Raw genomic sequence first — 19,396 nt, forward strand, 5'->3', positions numbered from 1 at the left:
CCTTTAAAACCCAAATTTATTCTACGTTTCTTCTGCCATGTTTTTTTCATGCAATCCAAAAGTTTGGTCAAAGAGGTAGGTTTTAAGGAGTGTCTTAATAGAAGAGAGATGTGGAGAGGTTTGGGAAGGGAACTCCAGAGCTTAGGGCCCGGACAGCTGAAGGCATGGCCCCCAATGAAGGGGTAAAGGAAGTCGAGGATGCACAAGAGGCCATAACTGGAGGGATGCAGAGGTCTCGGAAGGTTGTAGGGCTGGAGGAGGTGAGAGAGATAGGGAGGGGCGAAGCCATGAAGGGATTTGAACACAAGGATAAGAATTTTAAAATTGAGGCATTCATGGACCGGGTGCTCGTAGGTCAGCGAGCACAGGGGTGATGGGTGAACGGGACTTGGTGCTAGTTAAGATACGGGCAACAGAGCTTTGAATGAGTTCAAGTTTATGAAGGGTGGAAGATGGGAGGCCAGCCAGAAGGGCACTGGAATAATCTAGTCTGAAGGTAACAAAAGCATGGATGAGGGTTTAAGCAGCATCTGGAATGATATTCATGGCTACCACTGCTAATTTGTTGCAGGGAACTGCTGCTTTTATTTTTCATGTAAGTACTATAAGTTCTAACGTGTCTGAAAATGCCATCCATTCCTGCAGAATATCATTCATTACAAAACAGTCTCTGCTGAAAACTTGTGTTATATTAGCAGCAAATACAGGCATGCCTAATACAGTTTCATAATCTGCAAAAATCAATAATTACACAATGATGTTTCTATACTGCCCATTGAAAAATATGTAATTTCAATACCATACTTTATATGTATAATATATAGTATAACATAATACACAATATATTTTTCAAAATCACATGTTAAGTTTCCTTGCAATAACTGAACTACAGTTATATCCTGTCATGAATCATATGATTTTTTTCCCCTTTGCACATGTCACAGCAAGTGATTACATCCTTATGTTGTCAATTGGGAAGAGTATAATTAAATAACTGATGAGCTTAGTAGTGCAATGATTACTACTTTTTTAACTGTCAGAACATATATAAAACTGTAGCTACTGGGAAGCGAGTTAAAGATTGCAAATCAATCTCAAGATTCCCAGAATGGGATTCAGCACTGTCTCCTCTTTCTTTCTCTTGCTGTCCAGGGAAAGGAAACAGAGGAATGTGATTAGATGTTCCAGCAGAGAGCAAATGACAAGTCTCTATTAAAACCCAGAGCTATAATTGAACCCAGAGCTATGATTTCCCCTGCCCCGTCTTCCTGTGGGAAAAGTGCCTACCCTCCACTCAGCAATTGCGTATGGGCATATTTGAAATAGGAGTGCAGCGTGAGGAAAACTGCAGGATCTGTCCATCACTCAATGATACAGTGTGTTTAAACATTCCTAGGAACGGGCCTCAAGTGACAATACTTGGGATTGTGGCTCTCGACAAAAGGATGGTGAATATCAAATTAAAATGTGTTTCAAATATATGTGTTATTTGGTTTAAAAAGTTAAGTTGCCAACCTTGCAGAGTTGTCTTCATCTTTTAAGTTGAAGCATCCCTACATATTATAGCAGTAGGTTCAAACCCTCTGGAGGTTCACAGTGGATGGGAAAACAACAGGAAGAGCAATGTCTTTAAGAAATCGACATTCAGAATTTAGGCACATCGGCTTGGTGACTTTCCCCTTCCCATACAGTGTAAATGGAATCCAAGGGTGGAGCTGTCACTTGTTGTGCCCTGGAAAAGTAGGGGCTTCACAAAAAGCATAAGCACTGCAAAGCAAAGACCTAAGAGATGGTTGGTTGGGAACTCTGTGCATAGAGAACAGCTCAATTCAATCAAGACCATCTATAAAAGGTCTATTTTTCTTCATTTTCAGAATCCTCTACATACTGCAGAAGACTAACCAAGTAGTAACCCTAGAAGGAGGAGAAGCAGGGAAGTCCTTGTGAAAAATCTTTATTCAGGAACAATCTATTGTAATAAATATGAAAATGAATGGTTTAAAACACACTCACACACTTGGTGGAGGAGGATAGGAAAAAGTACTCACTTCAACATTTGAGAAATGCAAAAAATTAAGAAAATAAAGGCAACACTTACTTGTTAACTTTCTTTGGTGGGGGAGGTGGGGGAGAATTTTGACTGTCTGGACAGCAGATTTCTTTCTCACTTTCAGGAACAGCCATTACAGGTTTTCCATCATCTTTCAAGCCAGATACCGTGGCCTGTGTTTCACTGGGGGTAGAATGGATGTCAGTGTCCATTGTAGCGGCATCTAGTTTACCAGTCTCAGCTTTTATATCATCTAGTCCAAGCTCTTGTTTGTAACTCAATATGGTGGTCAGCTTCTCAGATGGTTCTAGTATCTTCTGATCACTGCACAAGTGGTGTCGCTGTATGGGTGGTGGCGGCAACATGTGTATCACCCGTCCATTCAGTCCAATTAACTTGTCTTTGTCTTTTTCTTTCTCCTCCTCTTCCTCAGTCTTACGGCGACGAAAGAAGCTTTTGAAGGAGATCCATCGTTTTGGTTTAGCCTCTTGTGGGCGTTGGCGACCCTCTGGGTTTAGCAGCGGAGATTCAGTCTCAGGTGTTCGTATAGGGCTTGTTGGCTTCCCCCAGTTACTAAAATGCTTGTGCAAAAGGTTGCTGGCATGGTAAGGGGATGATGTCGAACGTGGTGGTGGGAATGGAGGCAGTTGTTCACTCTTAGGACTTAGGCTAGTTGCACCAGGAGATTGTACTGTACCTTGTTTAGATGTGGGGACAGTGACCTGCTTTGTTAAAATACTTTCTTTCTCTCCTTTTGTAAGGCTGCTGTCTATCACTTTGGACACTTCTGTTCCACCATTTGCCTGTGGGGAGAATAATGACTTTGGGCGAGTGTGAATGTCTCTGTTGCCTTCTGAGACGGCAGGTGGCTGGGAGTAAAGCTCTTCTGCACTGCTGGCTTTTGATTGTGTCTGAGGATTTTCAGGTGGCAGCTGTGGAGGCTGAATAGATGCAACAATTTGGGAAAGTACAGTGCTGGCATTTTCTCTACCTCCTGATGATATCTGCCTTTCTGGTGTTTCTTCTTTTCTGGCTGGCGAGTCTTGAATAGATCTCTGAATTCTAGAAGGAGAACTTTGATTGGATCCAAAGCTTTTGTGGGTTGAGGACTGTGACAGGATTTGAGCTTTGTTTTGTGCATTGTTGAATTCCTGTACTTTCTGTGCAACAGAACCAAGCATCTTTCGTTCTGTGCTGGAACTCACTCCTTTTGCTTGGGGCAAATCTATGGATTTCCTTTCTGTTGATCCTATTTCCTCATATGTGTGGCTCATTACATTTTCTGAAGTTTCCTTTTTCAAATGTGATCCACTAGGACCCAAGAAGCTTTTATAAATGGCCAAGTTATCATAAGCATTTGGATTAATTACTATTGGTACTTTTATTGCCTTGTGCTTTGAACTCTGCGCATAAGTTGGTTCATCATGTATGATGATAGGGAAAGGAGGCATCCCAGCATTGTTGTAACTATTAAATTTGATCTCAGACAGATTTGGAGACTTCACAGGAATAGTTTTTGAAATAATATTTGTAGCAGTGGGTGAAGTAGGAGCAGACTTGTGACTAATCTGTCTTGGGGGAGGCGTAGGCCCAGAACTACTTGATATTAAAGCCACTCTGGGCATTTTTTGTCGTGGGCTAGTACTGGAAGTCCACACTTCTTGATATCTGGTGATACTTGACTTTTTCTGGTTGTTGATTTGGCTCGAGAGTGGTGTGGGTGGGTTTGTACTCACTGGTGAAGTCTTTGTGCCTTGGAGAGATTCAGGTGGACTGTCAGGTTTTTTATTGTTCATTGCTGCAGATACATCGACTACAGTGTACGGTTTGCACATACCTGGTGGTTCTAAATCCACAACTCTGTATGGTTTTGCTTGTTCTTCCTTTGGAACAATGTTAATTGTCACAGTTTGTCCAGGACTGTCTGTGGAATTTATGGTGAATTCCTGCTTCTCACTTTGTAGGGCTATCTTTCCATCCCTCTCTTCCAACCTCAATGCAAGAACAGCTTTATGAGTTTCTAGAGATTTTACTGCTGTCCCTCTTGCTGGCTTAAACGGAGCCTGCTTTACTTGGGGAACCTGTTCATTTTCATTTATGCTTTCATAATCTGGTTCAATAAACTTGGTGCTTTTGCAGTCACTTGGAGTAAGATCACCATTGCAAAGTTGTTGATGTGTAGTTTTTGTCGTCCCAGTTTGAGATCCCTCAGTCATTGAGGAATCAGGAGATGTGGATTCAGAAGATAATATGCTTGGCATACTGTCCTGGCCATATGGGATCAAGGCTTCATCACCATATCCATTTAGAATTTCATCATAACTATCATCGTAGTCAACAGCACAAATTCTCTGCAGGGACTGTTTTCGTAATGGCACTGTGTTCCACTTTTTGTCACTGCAGAACCTGACAGGAGACAGCGTGTTGGCCCTAAAGTTAGCAAAACGTGGCTGACCACGCATACGTATTTCTATTGCCAACAGCTCTTCATCACTTTCATCCCAACTTTCTCGCTCTTCTGTCACATTCTCACTTGACTCATTATCCACTCTCCGATCACCACTGAAGGAGCAATCTGGATAGCAGAAGAGTCCTCCCTCACTGCTGATAACGTCCGAGCTGCTGCTGAGCATAACATGCTTACCCACATTCTCTTTCATACCTGCCACAATGCAGCTTGGAGGAAGCTTCCTTTCCAGCGAACGCTGATAACATTTGTTGATCCTTCCAAGAAAGGACTCTCTGTCACATTCTTTGCCTTGTAAGTGTGGCTCAGGCTCAAATCCAACAATTTCCTTCAATACATCAGTTAATCCATTATTATTGTTGTTGGGTATCCTATTATTAACAACACTGTCTGGGCCACAAACCCTCTGAGAATTGCTGTTGTTCTCTTCATTGTTGTTATTGTTGACTGGTTTCCTGTTGATTAGAACTCCATTCCTATTCCATCCTACAAACTTATGCTTATTTTCACAGCTTTCCAATACCTCCATTTCTGCACTCACAGTTTGTCCATCCATGACCATCATGGTGGGCTTCACAGCAATTGTTGGTTTCTTAGCAACAGGAGGTCGAAAGTTACTAGTGCCTGACCTACCCCGGTGGTTGTTGCTATGGTTAGCATTAGTTTTTAAATTGTTACACGAAAGAGGGGGTGTTTCAGAGGCAGTAGTCAAACAATGCAAACTTTTGGGCTTAAAACAGTTCTTACATTCACCAGGCTTCCATACGTGTTCAGTGAAGGCGTTGCAGGCGGACATTTTTCATAGAGCTTCTCATGAGATGCCCCTTGTTTACTGCATTGTAATACATTCATTGATAAGTCTCACTTCTTATTCATCACCAAGTTCTTAAAATCGGTGCTTTGTGTCAACTCATACCTGGAAATGAAACAAAATACTTCATTAAGAATGCATTGAAAGAATGCACAGATTTTGACATATAGATGGGTACTAAAATTTACCAGTCTGATTTCATTCTATCCGCCCCGCCTCAAATTAGGTGTAATTCTGCCTAAGAGTACAGCTAGCAATTTTTTTTCAACTTGTTTCTCCTCTCCAACCAAAATCCTGCAGGCTGGGAATGTGAGATAATTCAGAGTGGTTACTTCACCATGAGAGGTTTCATAAACTGGGAGTCAAACAATGTTAGCGTTTTCGTTCTTTTAAAAGTAGAATGCCCCATTAATACAAGGTATTCTACCCAAAAGCTTGACCAAACACTGCACAAACTGCACCTGGTTGGCAGATTAGACAGATACACACACCCTGAGTTTCAAACTCATGATCAGCTGAGCCATTGCCTATCTGTCCAAGTTAATGGATTGCTGTTACCTGCACAATTTGTAATGCAACCTACTTTCTTCATCTCAGACACATCCCCACTTAAGAAAACCACATTTAAAACTATGTAATAGACTATTTTCCAGAGTACTGAAAAAAAAGTCAATTTCTCGGTGTTAAAAAAAAGAAACTTTTACTAGCAAAGGCATATGTCGAATCAGTTCCAAGACTGTTAAGTATACATTACTGGTAATAGAATACATGCTTAAAATGAACATGCATATAAAAAGTATGGAAGTGCTTAATTTTATTGAAATCTGTTTTCAACCCAAGGATACAAGACTGCTTTAAAATTAATCCTGTACATTTCTAACTTTGAATATCACACCATAAATCCTCAATCTAGCTTACTAACACAAAACTTGCTAAAATGTAACAGTTCCCAGGTCCCTAACACTCTTAACTTTGAATAGTCTGCATGCTTTCATTTGGCTGATTGTTGGTGGCAAAAATGTACAATACGTGTTTTTAAAATAGGAAGGACAGCAACTTGAAGACTTCACTGCTGTTGGAATTGCTCAGCAGACTGCAACTACAATCCCTGCCCCCCCATTAGCAACTTCACCCAATTTTCATTGCTGTGTATGATGTGGAGAGAAGCAATACTGAATTAAATAATCTATTGCCTCACATCTTTAAAAAATGTTTGCAATTAACTAAAACAAATACAATTTGTTTAAAATCCAGAATATATTTTTTGCCAATTATGTTAGTGCTCCTCCTACTTAACCAATTCCTGTTGTGAGTTGAATCTCAGTTATCCTGTTTTCATTATTTGTTCTAGCTATGGCATTAGACACTGCAACAGTTAATATGAAAATAACTTAATTTAGCAAAGCTTAAAAAGGTAGTGAGTAAAGTTTCTAAATTTTAGAAAACTGAATTTCAACAAGGGTCTCATTCAGTGTCAGGTTAGATCCTTCTTAGATTTACTGCAAGTATCATAGAAGGCATTTTGAACCTATAGTTTATTTTAGTTATTATGTGTAACGATCTCAATCTATATAAACTGTAGCCTTGTTACTGCATGGCTGAAAACATTACCTTAAGAATCTTTCATTTGGGAGTACATCTAATTTTCATTCATTTTTAAGTAAGTTTAATATTGCTGTTTGTTGTCCCAACCTCCTTTCATTTAAAAAATTCTTGCGTAAATGTTTGTGCTCATCAAGAAAAGCTCTCTCTACTCTACTCTATTTGCCTCAACCTCAAAAGATCAATGCCCATGAACCAATTTGACATAGTTCCACTTCCTCACATTAGCCATCCTCTGAGCAGGATAGCAGTTTAGTGCCATGGGGTCATACTGGATTGATACTGACCAAATGAATTTCATGTGGGACCCTAACATTTGGTAGACAGAATATTTCCAACACAGGATCTAGAGATGGAAGGCAGCGCCTAAATCAATGCACCAGCTATGGCGAGTATGTCCCCCCCCACCATTAGTTATCAAAGTCAACTGTGGTTAGTAGCTTTATAAAGTAACCTGTACATTTTATATAAACAGAGCCCATTGAGTAGATTTATAATGAAAAACATTTTGCACATTTTTCTGGACATTCTGGCCTAAATTTTCTGATGGTCGATGGAAATCTATTCATTTTAATGAGTTACTGTCAGTGTTTCAATCAACCTCTGTATCCAACTTGTAAAGAAAAACATTGTGTAAATCTTTAAACATTTGTTTAGAAAAGGACACACATTGATGTAAATAGAGTCAAAATGCACCACAGTCAATTGCATGCTACATCAGTGTGACAAAGGTGACATACAGGTCTTTTCGCGCTCTTCACTCAAAGAAAAAAATGTTTGCCAAATACTTACTAACAACATCAGAAGGCATGAAATAATAAAAGATCATTCAGCCTATGAACCCCAAAACAATTTACATCATTTTGGATTCTACCCTACTCATTTAATCTCCCAATGGATAAGTTCTGAATTAGTTCTCCCTGACTGTAACAGTAATCAAGTGAAACTCCAAAGTATCTATCCATCCCCACAACCTTGGCTGGTTGCTGTCCAAATCACATTTTCTTTGTTCCAGCACCAAAGAATCCACGTGTTCCATGGAGGTTTTGATCAAATTTGTCTGTAACTCATCCTTTTAATCAACCATGAAGACAATGCACCTATTACCAACAGGATGTTAGTTTCTCAAGTGAATTAGATCACATTTTAGGGAATTCAACTGAACCCAGCTGTGCAACTGACAGACGCACTGTAACATAATGTATTCTTCTAAGTTATAATATGCAACTGCGACAGAAAAGCAACATTACTTTGTAATAATTCAACAGAGGGCATGAGGTCACATCACATTCCTAACAGACTATTTGTATTTACATGAATTCACATAATACTCAATTAGAATCCTTCCCAACTTCAGATGGTTGCCTAATGAAGTCGTGTTGAGGTCACGACTTTCGAGATGGTGTAGAAGCAAGGGTGCCAGATTTATAGACCATTTGGGTCAGCTCTGGAATAGGGAGAAGCTGTACAGACGGTACACGCTTCACCTAAACTGAACCAGCATCGATTCCCTTGCAGAGAGCAAACAGAACAGTGGTGGACAACTTAATCTAGCAAGATAGGGGTGGAGAAGAGGGAGAAGAGCAAATCAAAATGTGAAAACTGATAGCACAGGGGGAGGAAGAGGGGAAAAGTTGGGATAGTGGAAGTGGAAAGTTTTACAGAAGTTAAGCAAGATGGCAAGTTAACCAATTAGTGGGAAAGCAGACAACCAATCAAACTATCTTTATACCATTGCTAGGGATATTACAAATTAGCACAAATCCAGATAGAGAGGTTTGATGTAAACAGAAATTGCAGAGACTTTGCTGCAGCCTGGGCAAGATTGGGAGCTAAAGTTGTCTGGAGATATGAACATTTGCCTGAGGAAGGAGAAAATCTCCGAAAGCTTGTGAATTTAAAATAAAATTGCTGGACTATAACTTGGTGTTGTAAAATTGTTTACAATTGGAGATATGAAGGTTAAGGAGTGATCCAATCAAGGGATTTAATATAATTAAGGAAGTTACAGGGTAGATGGAGTAAGAATAGTATCTCTAGTGGGGAAATTCAGAACAAAGGGGCATGATCTTAGAATTCAAACTAAGGCGGTTAAAAACAAATCCAAGAAAAATTTCTTCACACAAAGGGTTGCAAGACTGTGGAACACATTGCCCAGATAGTCAAGGATACAAAGCCAATTGAGATTTTAAAAGGGATATAGATACTTACTTGACGAGTAAGATGGAGAAAAGGCAGGAAATCAGAATTAAAAATACAGAGCTGCCATGACTAATAAAATAACGGAGTGTGCTCGGTAACCCGAATGGCAGACTACTGTTCCTATGTTCACCTCTTCCCCTGTACAATTAGGAGAAGAGCAATATAAACTTCAATATAGGAAGATGCAGTTCAGCAAATATTGCATTCAGATCTTTTTGTTGATTGGAATTAAACATGGCTAATAAAGTAAAAACATCCCAAAATGCTTCCAGTCTGTAAAAACACTACATCGGCATTTATCAACATGACTCACTACCACAACATGAAACCAAGAGTAGATCACATGTTCACTATTGTGCAACGAAACTGAAAATATTTTGAACAGATAGGCTGGGAATTTCCTCAGGGCTGCTCCCACTCCACCACTGTAACTTCGTCAGAAGTGCAGCGGAACACGGTCTTCCGGTGGTGGAGCACGAGCAATTTCAAGGAAATTCCCAGCAATTAGTTACTTTCTTCAATAGAATACAATTGTACAATTGCTGCTTTTGGACAATATAATTGGCTTGTAGGTTTTGTTAAATATGAACTACTAGTATTGGTAGGATAAGGTAGTTAGCTAGTGCATGCAAGCAGCCACCATAGTAAACCAATTCTTCATATAATATGCAATTGTTATGAAATAGCTTCAAACAAACATGCAATTAATTTGCAGAAAAAAATTAATGATCCCAATTCAAGATTTTCCTGCTTAAATAACTTTTTCAGGATTAGGGTCTGAATAGTACACATTTGTTCCAGACAAAAACTACTTATGCTAGTTCCTGATTTAAGATATTGTAATGGAACTGTCAAAATCAATGATGAATTTTGTAAGTGCTCAGTTTCATTACAATATTCTGAAACTTTTAAATTTGTTAAACAAATTTAAATGCTGCGGTATTGGATATAATTTTCACAGTCAAAAGTGAGGTGGTCTGCATAAATCATGAGTGATGAAGTCAGAAACCATTGCTTCTTCTCATCAAATGAATAAAATCATTTAAAATCTAGTGTTCATTTGTATCTCATTCCAGGCACGGGGAAAGATGAGTCATTTCCATCTATGGAATTTATGTTCAAATCAAGCTCGAAGTAATGGGATGGAAAAATCTCATCTGCAACAACTCTATGTGAAATGAATGAGAGTTTCAACCCAGTTCTCAGTAGGTGTAGCCAGATAGCATAAAGCTGCTCTTAATTTGGCAACAGGCAATAGTAGTCTCACTCAGACAGGCCACAAGGATGGTTGGCTATGACATGGTAAATTGTCTGATGCAGCAGTGATTGTGATGAAGGCACATTGTTGCAGCACAGTTCAGGGAACTTTATTGTACATCTAATCCATGCTCTACCTGTCCAATTAGTACTTAATTCTAACACTCAGTGCCTAAAATGGGAAAGCATTCCACTTCCCAGTGCCAACATTCCTCATCTACAAAAGCAAAAAATTTCACAAGGCATCTGGTATCAGTTTCTGGAGTTCTGACTTTGAAGTAAAAATGATAACTATACCAGCCTTTACTGTTCCTGATAAGCTTGTTCTGGTAACCCTGAGGTCAAGAGTACATTCACTTTAGGCAACCATTCATTGAGAACCGGTTCACCACATGGCTTACAGCCAGAAATTAGTTCAAAATCATAGACTACAGAAAACAGAGGATAGCCGGGGGACCTGCCAGATATAAAGATTAATTGAGCTGACCTGACCAAATAGTACACAAGTAACAATATTGCAATTCTATCAGGTTCTATTAGATCACAAACATATTTTCCATTTATAAAATTTAAAAAGTGAAGACTTACCAGTAGTGGGGAGAGTTTCAAGCTTGGAGAGGTTTACAGCAATGTATTTTTGTCACTGTGGATGTGACATTCTTAATTTATCATTACACATCTTTTAAAATTTGATTTGTTCTGGTTTGTCATGGCATGTCATTGCCAAATCTTTTTAATGCTGTTTTGCTGCCTGTATATGGTGTGGTGCTTGTGCAGTAGCACATGACATTGCTTAATACTGAACTAACAGTTTCAAACAGTGTTTTGCTTGCAGTATTATGCTCAAGCAACGATGAAAGGAAAAGAAAGCACAAAATTCCTGTAAAAAAACATATCCAAGTTTCCTCATTTTGGCTAGACAATGCAGAAATGCAGTGGATGCAGGCAGTTATAAATGAAAGCACTATGACAATGCCAATCTGCCAGGTAACACAAATCTATATTTACTTGCAGCCATCTCATCCTGCAAAACCCCCTTTATATAACATACTGTTACTCTTGTCAGCACCATGCCTAATGCTCCATATCTACATGCACTTCAAAGTTCATGTGCATGCTTGAAGTACATTCTATTGGAGGCAGACTGAATGAGAGACAAAATTGGACAGATTTGGGATGCAGAGCAATTATGCAAATTCAGGCACAGTGTGGCCATATAATCATTTGTGCTGTATAACTAAAATGAATATTTTTCCTGATCAAAATTTTTAGAAATATCTTTCTCTCTGTTGGAGCAATGAGAGTTTTAAAAATCATAAAAGAAATAGCAGTGTGCTGAACAAGAGGATTAGTTTCTGTCATTCTATGCAAATACAACATGATGGAACATCTGCAATCAATGACCCTCCCCACATTTGTGCACAATCTGTCAGGAGAAGTGTGTCCCACTGCAAAATGTAATATAAACAAGGAAAGCTCTGATCACACTGCTCCTTTCACATGAGAGACAAGAACAATGTGACATCGAGTGCACAGAATAAGCAGCGTACTGGATACTGTTTCCACACAAATTTACAGGGGTTGTGTAACTCAGCGCTCACACTGAACAGATATTAAGGGCATCACGTGCATGCAGGTGTATTTTCCGCCTGCATCTTTCCATTAAGGCAGGATTTCCATGCAACCACAACTCTGGATAAGTTGAAAAGTAAATAAGCACACGATGAGTAATTTATGTTCAATGCTCAGTCAGCACAGCTGCTTCTGTCATTAAGTACAAATAGCTTACTTCAGTTTTTAAGAAATTGGGATGATGGCATTTTGCACTTTTTTCAAAACCTCACACAATCTATAGCTCCATTAAATCATCTCCTGCGTTAGATGAAAAGTTCTAAAGCTATTTTTGTCTTCATGACAATGCATTCACGCAACTAATCAAAAATGGAAACATTCAAGTTTGAGAGATTTGTAGTAATCAAAGCAACTTCTCGAGGTATACCTCTATAGAATATGAAGTTGTCAAATGACCAGGTGAGCTATCCAAAATTTCTTCTGGTCAGCTGGACTGACAGAGATTATAATGAGAAGTGACCTATGACATTTTAGAATCTTTTAAAGAGCCAGCTAGCTAATACCACATTTTGTATAGCATTTTCTAGACTTGACCCACTATACTACATCTGATTCTCACTGTTCCGAACCAAAATTTGCTGAAGTAGTGACACTGTGGCTGTAATTCGGACACCATTATGATTATTATTTTTTCAAACCAGTTTTTCAATTAAATTGAAAACATTACAGGGCTGAGATAATCAAATTCTTTGCAACCTCAGTACACTTCTCACACATGCAGCAAGTTCCAAATGACGATGAATATCACATTACATAAGACTTTTTAATCGGATAGTGATGTCTGCATTGCATCATATCTGTTTCTGTAACTTCTTTCATCTGTCAGCAAATGCAAAGTGGAGTAATGTTTTTCCCTCTGGATGAGTACAAAATAGAAGAGAGTCAGGAGAAAAAGGCCATGAGCTGAAACACATTGTGCAATTATACAGAGAATAATGGATACCTGGGTAAACGTTTAAAACTTTACTCTAAGCAGGAAGTTCAGAAGTCATGAGAACAAAGCTCAAGTGGTTTAGAACCATCCCCAAGTTCTTACATTAGATTGCAACTCAGCTGTTTTTCTTCAACACACCATCTACAGTGTGTTAAAAAAATTGCCATAGAGTATATATTAAAATGAGCATATAGCTGTTTGTGAGATTGTTGCTCTTTGGAGGGCAATATTTTTGATCAGCATTAACTAACACTGACAAATCCTGATGCAGAATATTATTCATAACATATTCTTTTGAAATTGTGACCAAGATAATTTCCCCCTACCCTTTATATTTTCCTCCTGTCACTCGTGTTAATAAAAAAATTAGTGCCAGCATAAAACAAGGAAGGAAGCTTTTTTATGCTTGCACTAACTGTTTCAGTAGTAGCGGTGAGCAGAGGAATACATAGCCACTCGTGATTACACACGCCACATAGGTGAAAGCTATTGGGCAATCTGCTACTAGGCCTCGACTGCACTGAAGCCAGTTCCCATTCCTCTCAAGTGCAACACATTTTGTGAAACACTCCATATTCTTAGCAGGTTTCTTGTTTTCTCCAGGTTTGTCGTTTCTGCAGGTAGTTTTTCCATTATCATGACAGAAGATCTATTTAAACTGGTTTACAATTTTGCTGCACATAGTGCATAGGGGAAATCTACTCGCCTCCAATAATGTTTGTCAATTTCTCAAGATGAACAGGGAACTCCATGTAATCCTTTTTGTTGGTAACAAGAGAAATCCAGAAATGCTTATTTGCAGTAATCAGTAGTAAAACCTTGCACTGTATTATATAAAAGATGCAAAACAGTAATTGCTGCACTATTAACTAGGCTAGAATATTGTGATAATCTGCTACTTTGGGCAGAGGCACCAAAACACAATATGGCATACTAATGCTGCCCTCACTGTTTTCTGCAATTGACTGCAAAAATACTTTTACTTTTGCATGTCTGCAAAAACAGAATTTTTTGTTAGGACAACTCTGGGATTCCACTTTGTTTATAACATTCAATTTAAATTATAGTCTCAGCTTTCCAGATAATTTAGTGCATAAATGCACCATCCAACGGAGTACTGGACCATACATAGAGGGTCCGAGGTTCAATCACCACTCTGCAAGAGTTAGCTAATCTTAGCTCTGTCCCTGGCGGCATTCACGATCTTGGTACATGCATTAAGAGTGGTTATCTGGGAATGTATCAGAGGGCTGCAGGCACCCGTGGAACCATGCGAATTCAGGACAGTAGAGAAGAAAATTAAAGGAAAATATTGTGGTCCACATTATTTAAAATTTCACTCAATTCAGGGAATTGCATTACTGTTTGCATTTTACTCAACACATGGAAAACCCAGAAGATAAGCATCAGCTAGTTTTCAAGTTTCATTGCAATATTTCAAAATGCATGCAAAATTATTTCACTAATTGTAGAAAGCAAATTTACAGGGAAATTTGCAACATTTTCTAAGACACTTCCACCGTTGCCAACTAGAAGTGGATTATAAAATTAACTGGATTAATACAGCATTTGATATCCAGGAAGAATCTTGCAAGTTTGCATAATTTATAGCTGCTTTCATTAATACACTATCGCTGTTACAGCACTGGATAAAACCACCGAGTGTCACTCTTGTACGTTCAAGAGTTATCTAAAAGCCCTTTTACAAATGCACTCGAACTGACTGCTGGAGCTTCGTATTCTGGAACTACTATAGCCAACCTATTTACACTGCATCTCATGGGATGCCATCAAGGGCAGAGAACCAACGTCTGTGTTAAGTGGGAAGGGGGCACTGATAAGATGAAGTCAGGGGCCACTGATATTACCGATACAGCAAATGTTAGGAGTGAAATTTATCATCAGCAAGTATTGAAGATTCATTTAAAATAGCAACATTTTTAAAAGCAGTCAAAACAGATATTGTCAACTAATAGAGTGGCTATCATTCTTTGAGTGACATTTGCTAGATCGAGATACTTATGTTGCCAGGAAACCTTAAGGCTATTGATGGAGTGAGAATCAACTATTTACAATACCCAAACTCGTATTTGCATGATATTCCCCACTAGAGTTGTTAATGCCTGCGCTCTGATGTCTCCAGAATGCACTTCAGTAGGACTTTCAAATTTCTGCATAACTTTTCACCAACATAAGGCTGCATATAATGACACCACTATTCCCGGCCAGAATGGAGATGATAGGGTAGTTCCCCCATCAATCACGCCTGGAGACTGCACTGCTGTAAGTGACTGGGATTGATTTTACGCAAGAGTTCTGTTTTGCTGCAGGAACATGCATTTATATAACACCTAATCCTATCTCTCAAATATCAAAAAATGCTTTACAAACAACAAATTACCGTTTGAAGTTCAATTAATGTCACGTGGAAATTTACACACTTAGGCTTGCATGATTAACATGGTTTGTGCACATAGTAACACGGTAGTTATGTGACAAATCAAAAAAATGCAAACGTTTTAAAAAGGAAAAACAGATTACATAAAAGCACATTTTTCATTGGACTTATAGAATCTAAATCTTACAGTAACATTAACAAGTTTTTTGGTCAAAGCAACATGCTGGCAGTGAAAGGTATGCATCGCACAGCACATGTGAACTAGATCAACCTATCATTGGACAGTCGGATCCCTGTTGGCGCCTCTCACCCTGCCAACTTTACAAAAGCATCAAGGAACACCTGTTGTCAAACTGAGATGAGCATCACCCACTCCAGTGCAGTAGAGGTGTAAAAATAATTCAGGCAATTCACCTTGACAACTGAATCGCCTTCAAGTCGTGTTGTCACAAAACATCATCTTTGTATCTTTTATTCTTTCAAATTGCACCTTTCCCCACCCATTGATATCTATCCAATGGTAAGTCCAGGCAATAAGTTTAGTGTGAGAGTACAACATGCATCTTACAGTTCTACACAGACAGCAGTCCTTCTTAGACAGCAGTCCTTCCTTCAATAGTTCAGCAGATTTATCTAGAGCATTGATGAGCCAACCAGACCAGGAGGTTTCAGTCCCCAATCTGTTGCGTTAGTGGACGTCAGCTCGGGTGACAGTAGAGAAGCTGTAAATTGGCCTTAATGCCACTGGGTTGGTGGAGGGAGAAGAAAATAAAAGACAATCAAGGTCCTTGCTCCTGATGACTTCCAGGGTGTGGATGTCCAATTAGGCCAAGATTGGGTTTGACCTTGATATCCCACATAGTGCCTATGCAACTGTACCACTGCAAGGACTCAATACCTTCAAGGGAGTGGGGTGGACGGGCAGAGAAAAGAGAGAGACAGCATAAACATATTGTAAAAGAGAATACTGCAATAATGAGACCCCTTTCATGGTTGCAAATTTTGCTTAAAATACGAAGAGAGGTTATATTATACATGTCCTTATAAGACGTTAAAACAGTTACAATGATGTGACTTTTGCCCTGGATTTCAAAGCAAACTAAGAAAACATGCATATTTTAAAATCAAATCTCTAGATCCTTGTCTGACATTTTATATTTTTTAGTAGTTTCACTGCAGTATTTTTGACCTGGTTACTATGAGACACCACTAACCAGTGGAGAAGCCAAGCAGACCATAATTATATGTCCAGTTTTGTGGGCTGCAAAAATGGTAAGCAGCTTGTAATGTGGACAAAATGACACATCAACAAGAGTTTATAATTAAAATCTAGAGATCAGGATTAAATACAATCAGTTGGAACAGAAAACAGTTCCCCCACCCCCCAAGTTTTGTTCGACTTCTTAGCTATCCAGATTCGCTTAGCATTAGCTTTACTTGAGAATAAAGTTAACTGTCTGCAATAACGTGGAAAAAAACTATCATTTTTAAATTCTCAACTGCTTTACTATTTAGTTTATTTGTTGTTACTGTTCCTTCGTTACACCCATCTCTGAGTACAGAAACAGAGCTTGCATTACCTAATTCAGTGCTGCCCCGACACAGCACATGTATCAGATAGTACCGAATGACCAGCCCAACACAATGACCGAGTTCTCCTATACCGTAGGAAATTCATATTAGGTGTCAAAATCAGCTTGATGGGAATTACTTCATTATCCAGGCAAACTCCCAAGTTCAAGTTTGGATTTTACTCAAACTACTGTTGGAGTATATAACCTCACAGGTTTAAAATTACCAGACGAATACAGGAGGGTTTTTTTTTTCTCACCAGCGTTCCAACATGCTGATCGCGCTTTTGGAAGATGTGTCTTTCTTCCATCTCCAGTACCATACTGTTATAATTCAGGCTTTTTCCAACTTTCTTTTTTTTTGACTTTACAGCAAGATGCCATTTCCGTAAGCAAACCAATGTCCCTTATGATCTGAAATGTACACATTTATGTTTTGCACTGGAGGTTCACCATGAATGCCTTCTGATTTTCTTCTCCAAAAAGCAGAAAACACTACACTATTGAGACTGTATTGTTCAGGTTAAAAACTATCAAATTTATTTGCAAGATGTGTAATTGCACAGAAGGAAAAGAATAGAGAAATATACAGATGGTATGAATACAGCAAAAAGACTGAATCAGTCCACAGGACTTCAGAAACTCTATCAATTGTATAAGAAATACACTTTGAAATCGGCAAGATTTCTCAGGTATAGATACTTCCCAATACAATATTTATACACAATCGAGGCTGACACTTCAGCGTAGTACTGAGAAAGTGCTGAACACTGAACTAAAGACGAATAGCTATAGCTGCACTTTTGTAACAAAGGAAGCCTTTCGTGTCATAGGTACTATTCTTCACACCTTCCTTTCTTCCAAGATATCCTGATGGATCAGCCATTATGGATAATGACTGTCTACTTCACCACTCTGCAAATTTGCACACATTAACATTTGCCTCAAAACTAAACTATTCCTAATGTCTGTTGGACAGTCATTGGAGATTATAGATTAAATGCCTATTATCTTCCTAGAAACCACTAACTTGATTTGCTCGAGTTCAAAGGCTACTAGGACTTTGGCCAGGCAACCTAGCTGTGGTCTTCATACTAGTTACAATGAGCTTCCCCTCGCGATACTGCTGCCCGAGATCCATTTTAGATTCACAATATATTGATCAATCTAAAATTTTATATAAATAAACAGAATACAGAGAATGTACAGTTTGAAGCAGGTTGGTACTTTGCTTCATCACGCATATATTGACATTTCTGATCATTACAAAGGGTGTTTAACTATTCTTTCAAGTTCTACCTTAGAAATTTTTTTTTCATAAAATATACTTTTAGAAAATAATCCTTTGAGGTTTTGTTGTGGTTTGTGGCTAGTTATAAAACAGCACTGGTAGAACCCAGTGGTATGCTGCCTGGGCATCTTCTTTGCTATAGAATGGAGTGTAAAATTAGGAATAAAGAAATTCAAATGATCAAATTAGAATTCAAGTTCCAGTGATTACTCTTCAATGTGAAAATAAAAGTATTATAATCGAGGAGCAAAAATTTTTTTTTAAGATTTCAGATTTACCCATAGCATTAAATTTCCCTTTTTCACAAAAAATGCCAATAACTTACTCATAAATTTATAGAATGTTACAGCACAGGAACAGGTCATTCAGTCCATCAAGTCTGTGTCAGTGTTTTTCTCCACATTAGCTGCCTTGTCTAATCCCATTCTCTTGCTCGCACCCCATATCCTTTAATATTTCTCTTTTTCAAGCAACTGTCTAATTCTCTTTTAATAAAACTTATGGGCTCTGGTCCAACAATGATCTGTGGCAGTGAATTCCACATACTAGCCACCTTCTGCATAAGTAAGTTTTTTGTAACATACCCTTTAATTCTTTTTATGATTACCTTAAATCTGTGCCCTTTTGTTACCCTCATGCCGAAAGGTGGAAACCATTGATCACTATTTACCTAATCATAATCGTTGGTAATTTTGAAGACCTCGATCAGGTCAACCATTAACCTTCCCAGCTCTAGTGAAAAAAAGTCCTAACTTCATAACTATTACCCCTCATGCCTAGTGTACTAATTCAAGTCTTGAGCAGCCATTCTACAACTAAAATCAATTGTGGGGAAAATGATCCATTTAGATTGAAGAAGATAAAATTGGATGAAAACAAAGTATTCTTTTTCATTAAAATCCCATTATAATCTAAAGAAAATTGGCTCAACACTATAAAAGCAAGTCCAAGCCACATCAAGTGTATTCGGGAATTGGTTAGTTTAAGATCAAAGAAAGACAGGAATATTAGGAAAATCAACAATTTCTAAAGTACTCATAGCCAGGTTCAACCCTTCATTTCTCTTGATTTCCACAAAACAGACTTTTTTTTTACAAAGTAATGGTTCAAATTTGAAATCTTCAAGGAATTCATAGCAGTTTTTACTGAAGATAAAGGTTGGTTTCAAGGTTGGTTAATTA

The 19,396-nt window shown here is 38.4% G+C and overlaps 1 protein-coding gene across 2 annotated transcripts in view; it reads right to left on the reverse strand.

The window, feature by feature from the left end:
• peak1 (pseudopodium-enriched atypical kinase 1) overlaps positions 1-19,396 on the reverse strand; it is a 163,002-nt gene that overhangs the window by 31,513 nt on the left and 112,093 nt on the right. For both annotated transcript variants that reach the window (XM_067973512.1, XM_067973510.1), the window contains exon 3: positions 2,099-5,433. In XM_067973512.1, coding sequence (XP_067829613.1) covers positions 2,099-5,313 — 3,215 coding nt within the window. In that variant the 5' untranslated portion in view covers positions 5,314-5,433. The remainder of the gene's footprint in view (positions 1-2,098; positions 5,434-19,396) is intronic.

The sequence above is a fragment of the Heptranchias perlo genome, chromosome 38 (genome assembly GCF_035084215.1).
Source record: "Heptranchias perlo isolate sHepPer1 chromosome 38, sHepPer1.hap1, whole genome shotgun sequence".
Taxonomy (NCBI): domain Eukaryota; kingdom Metazoa; phylum Chordata; class Chondrichthyes; order Hexanchiformes; family Hexanchidae; genus Heptranchias; species Heptranchias perlo.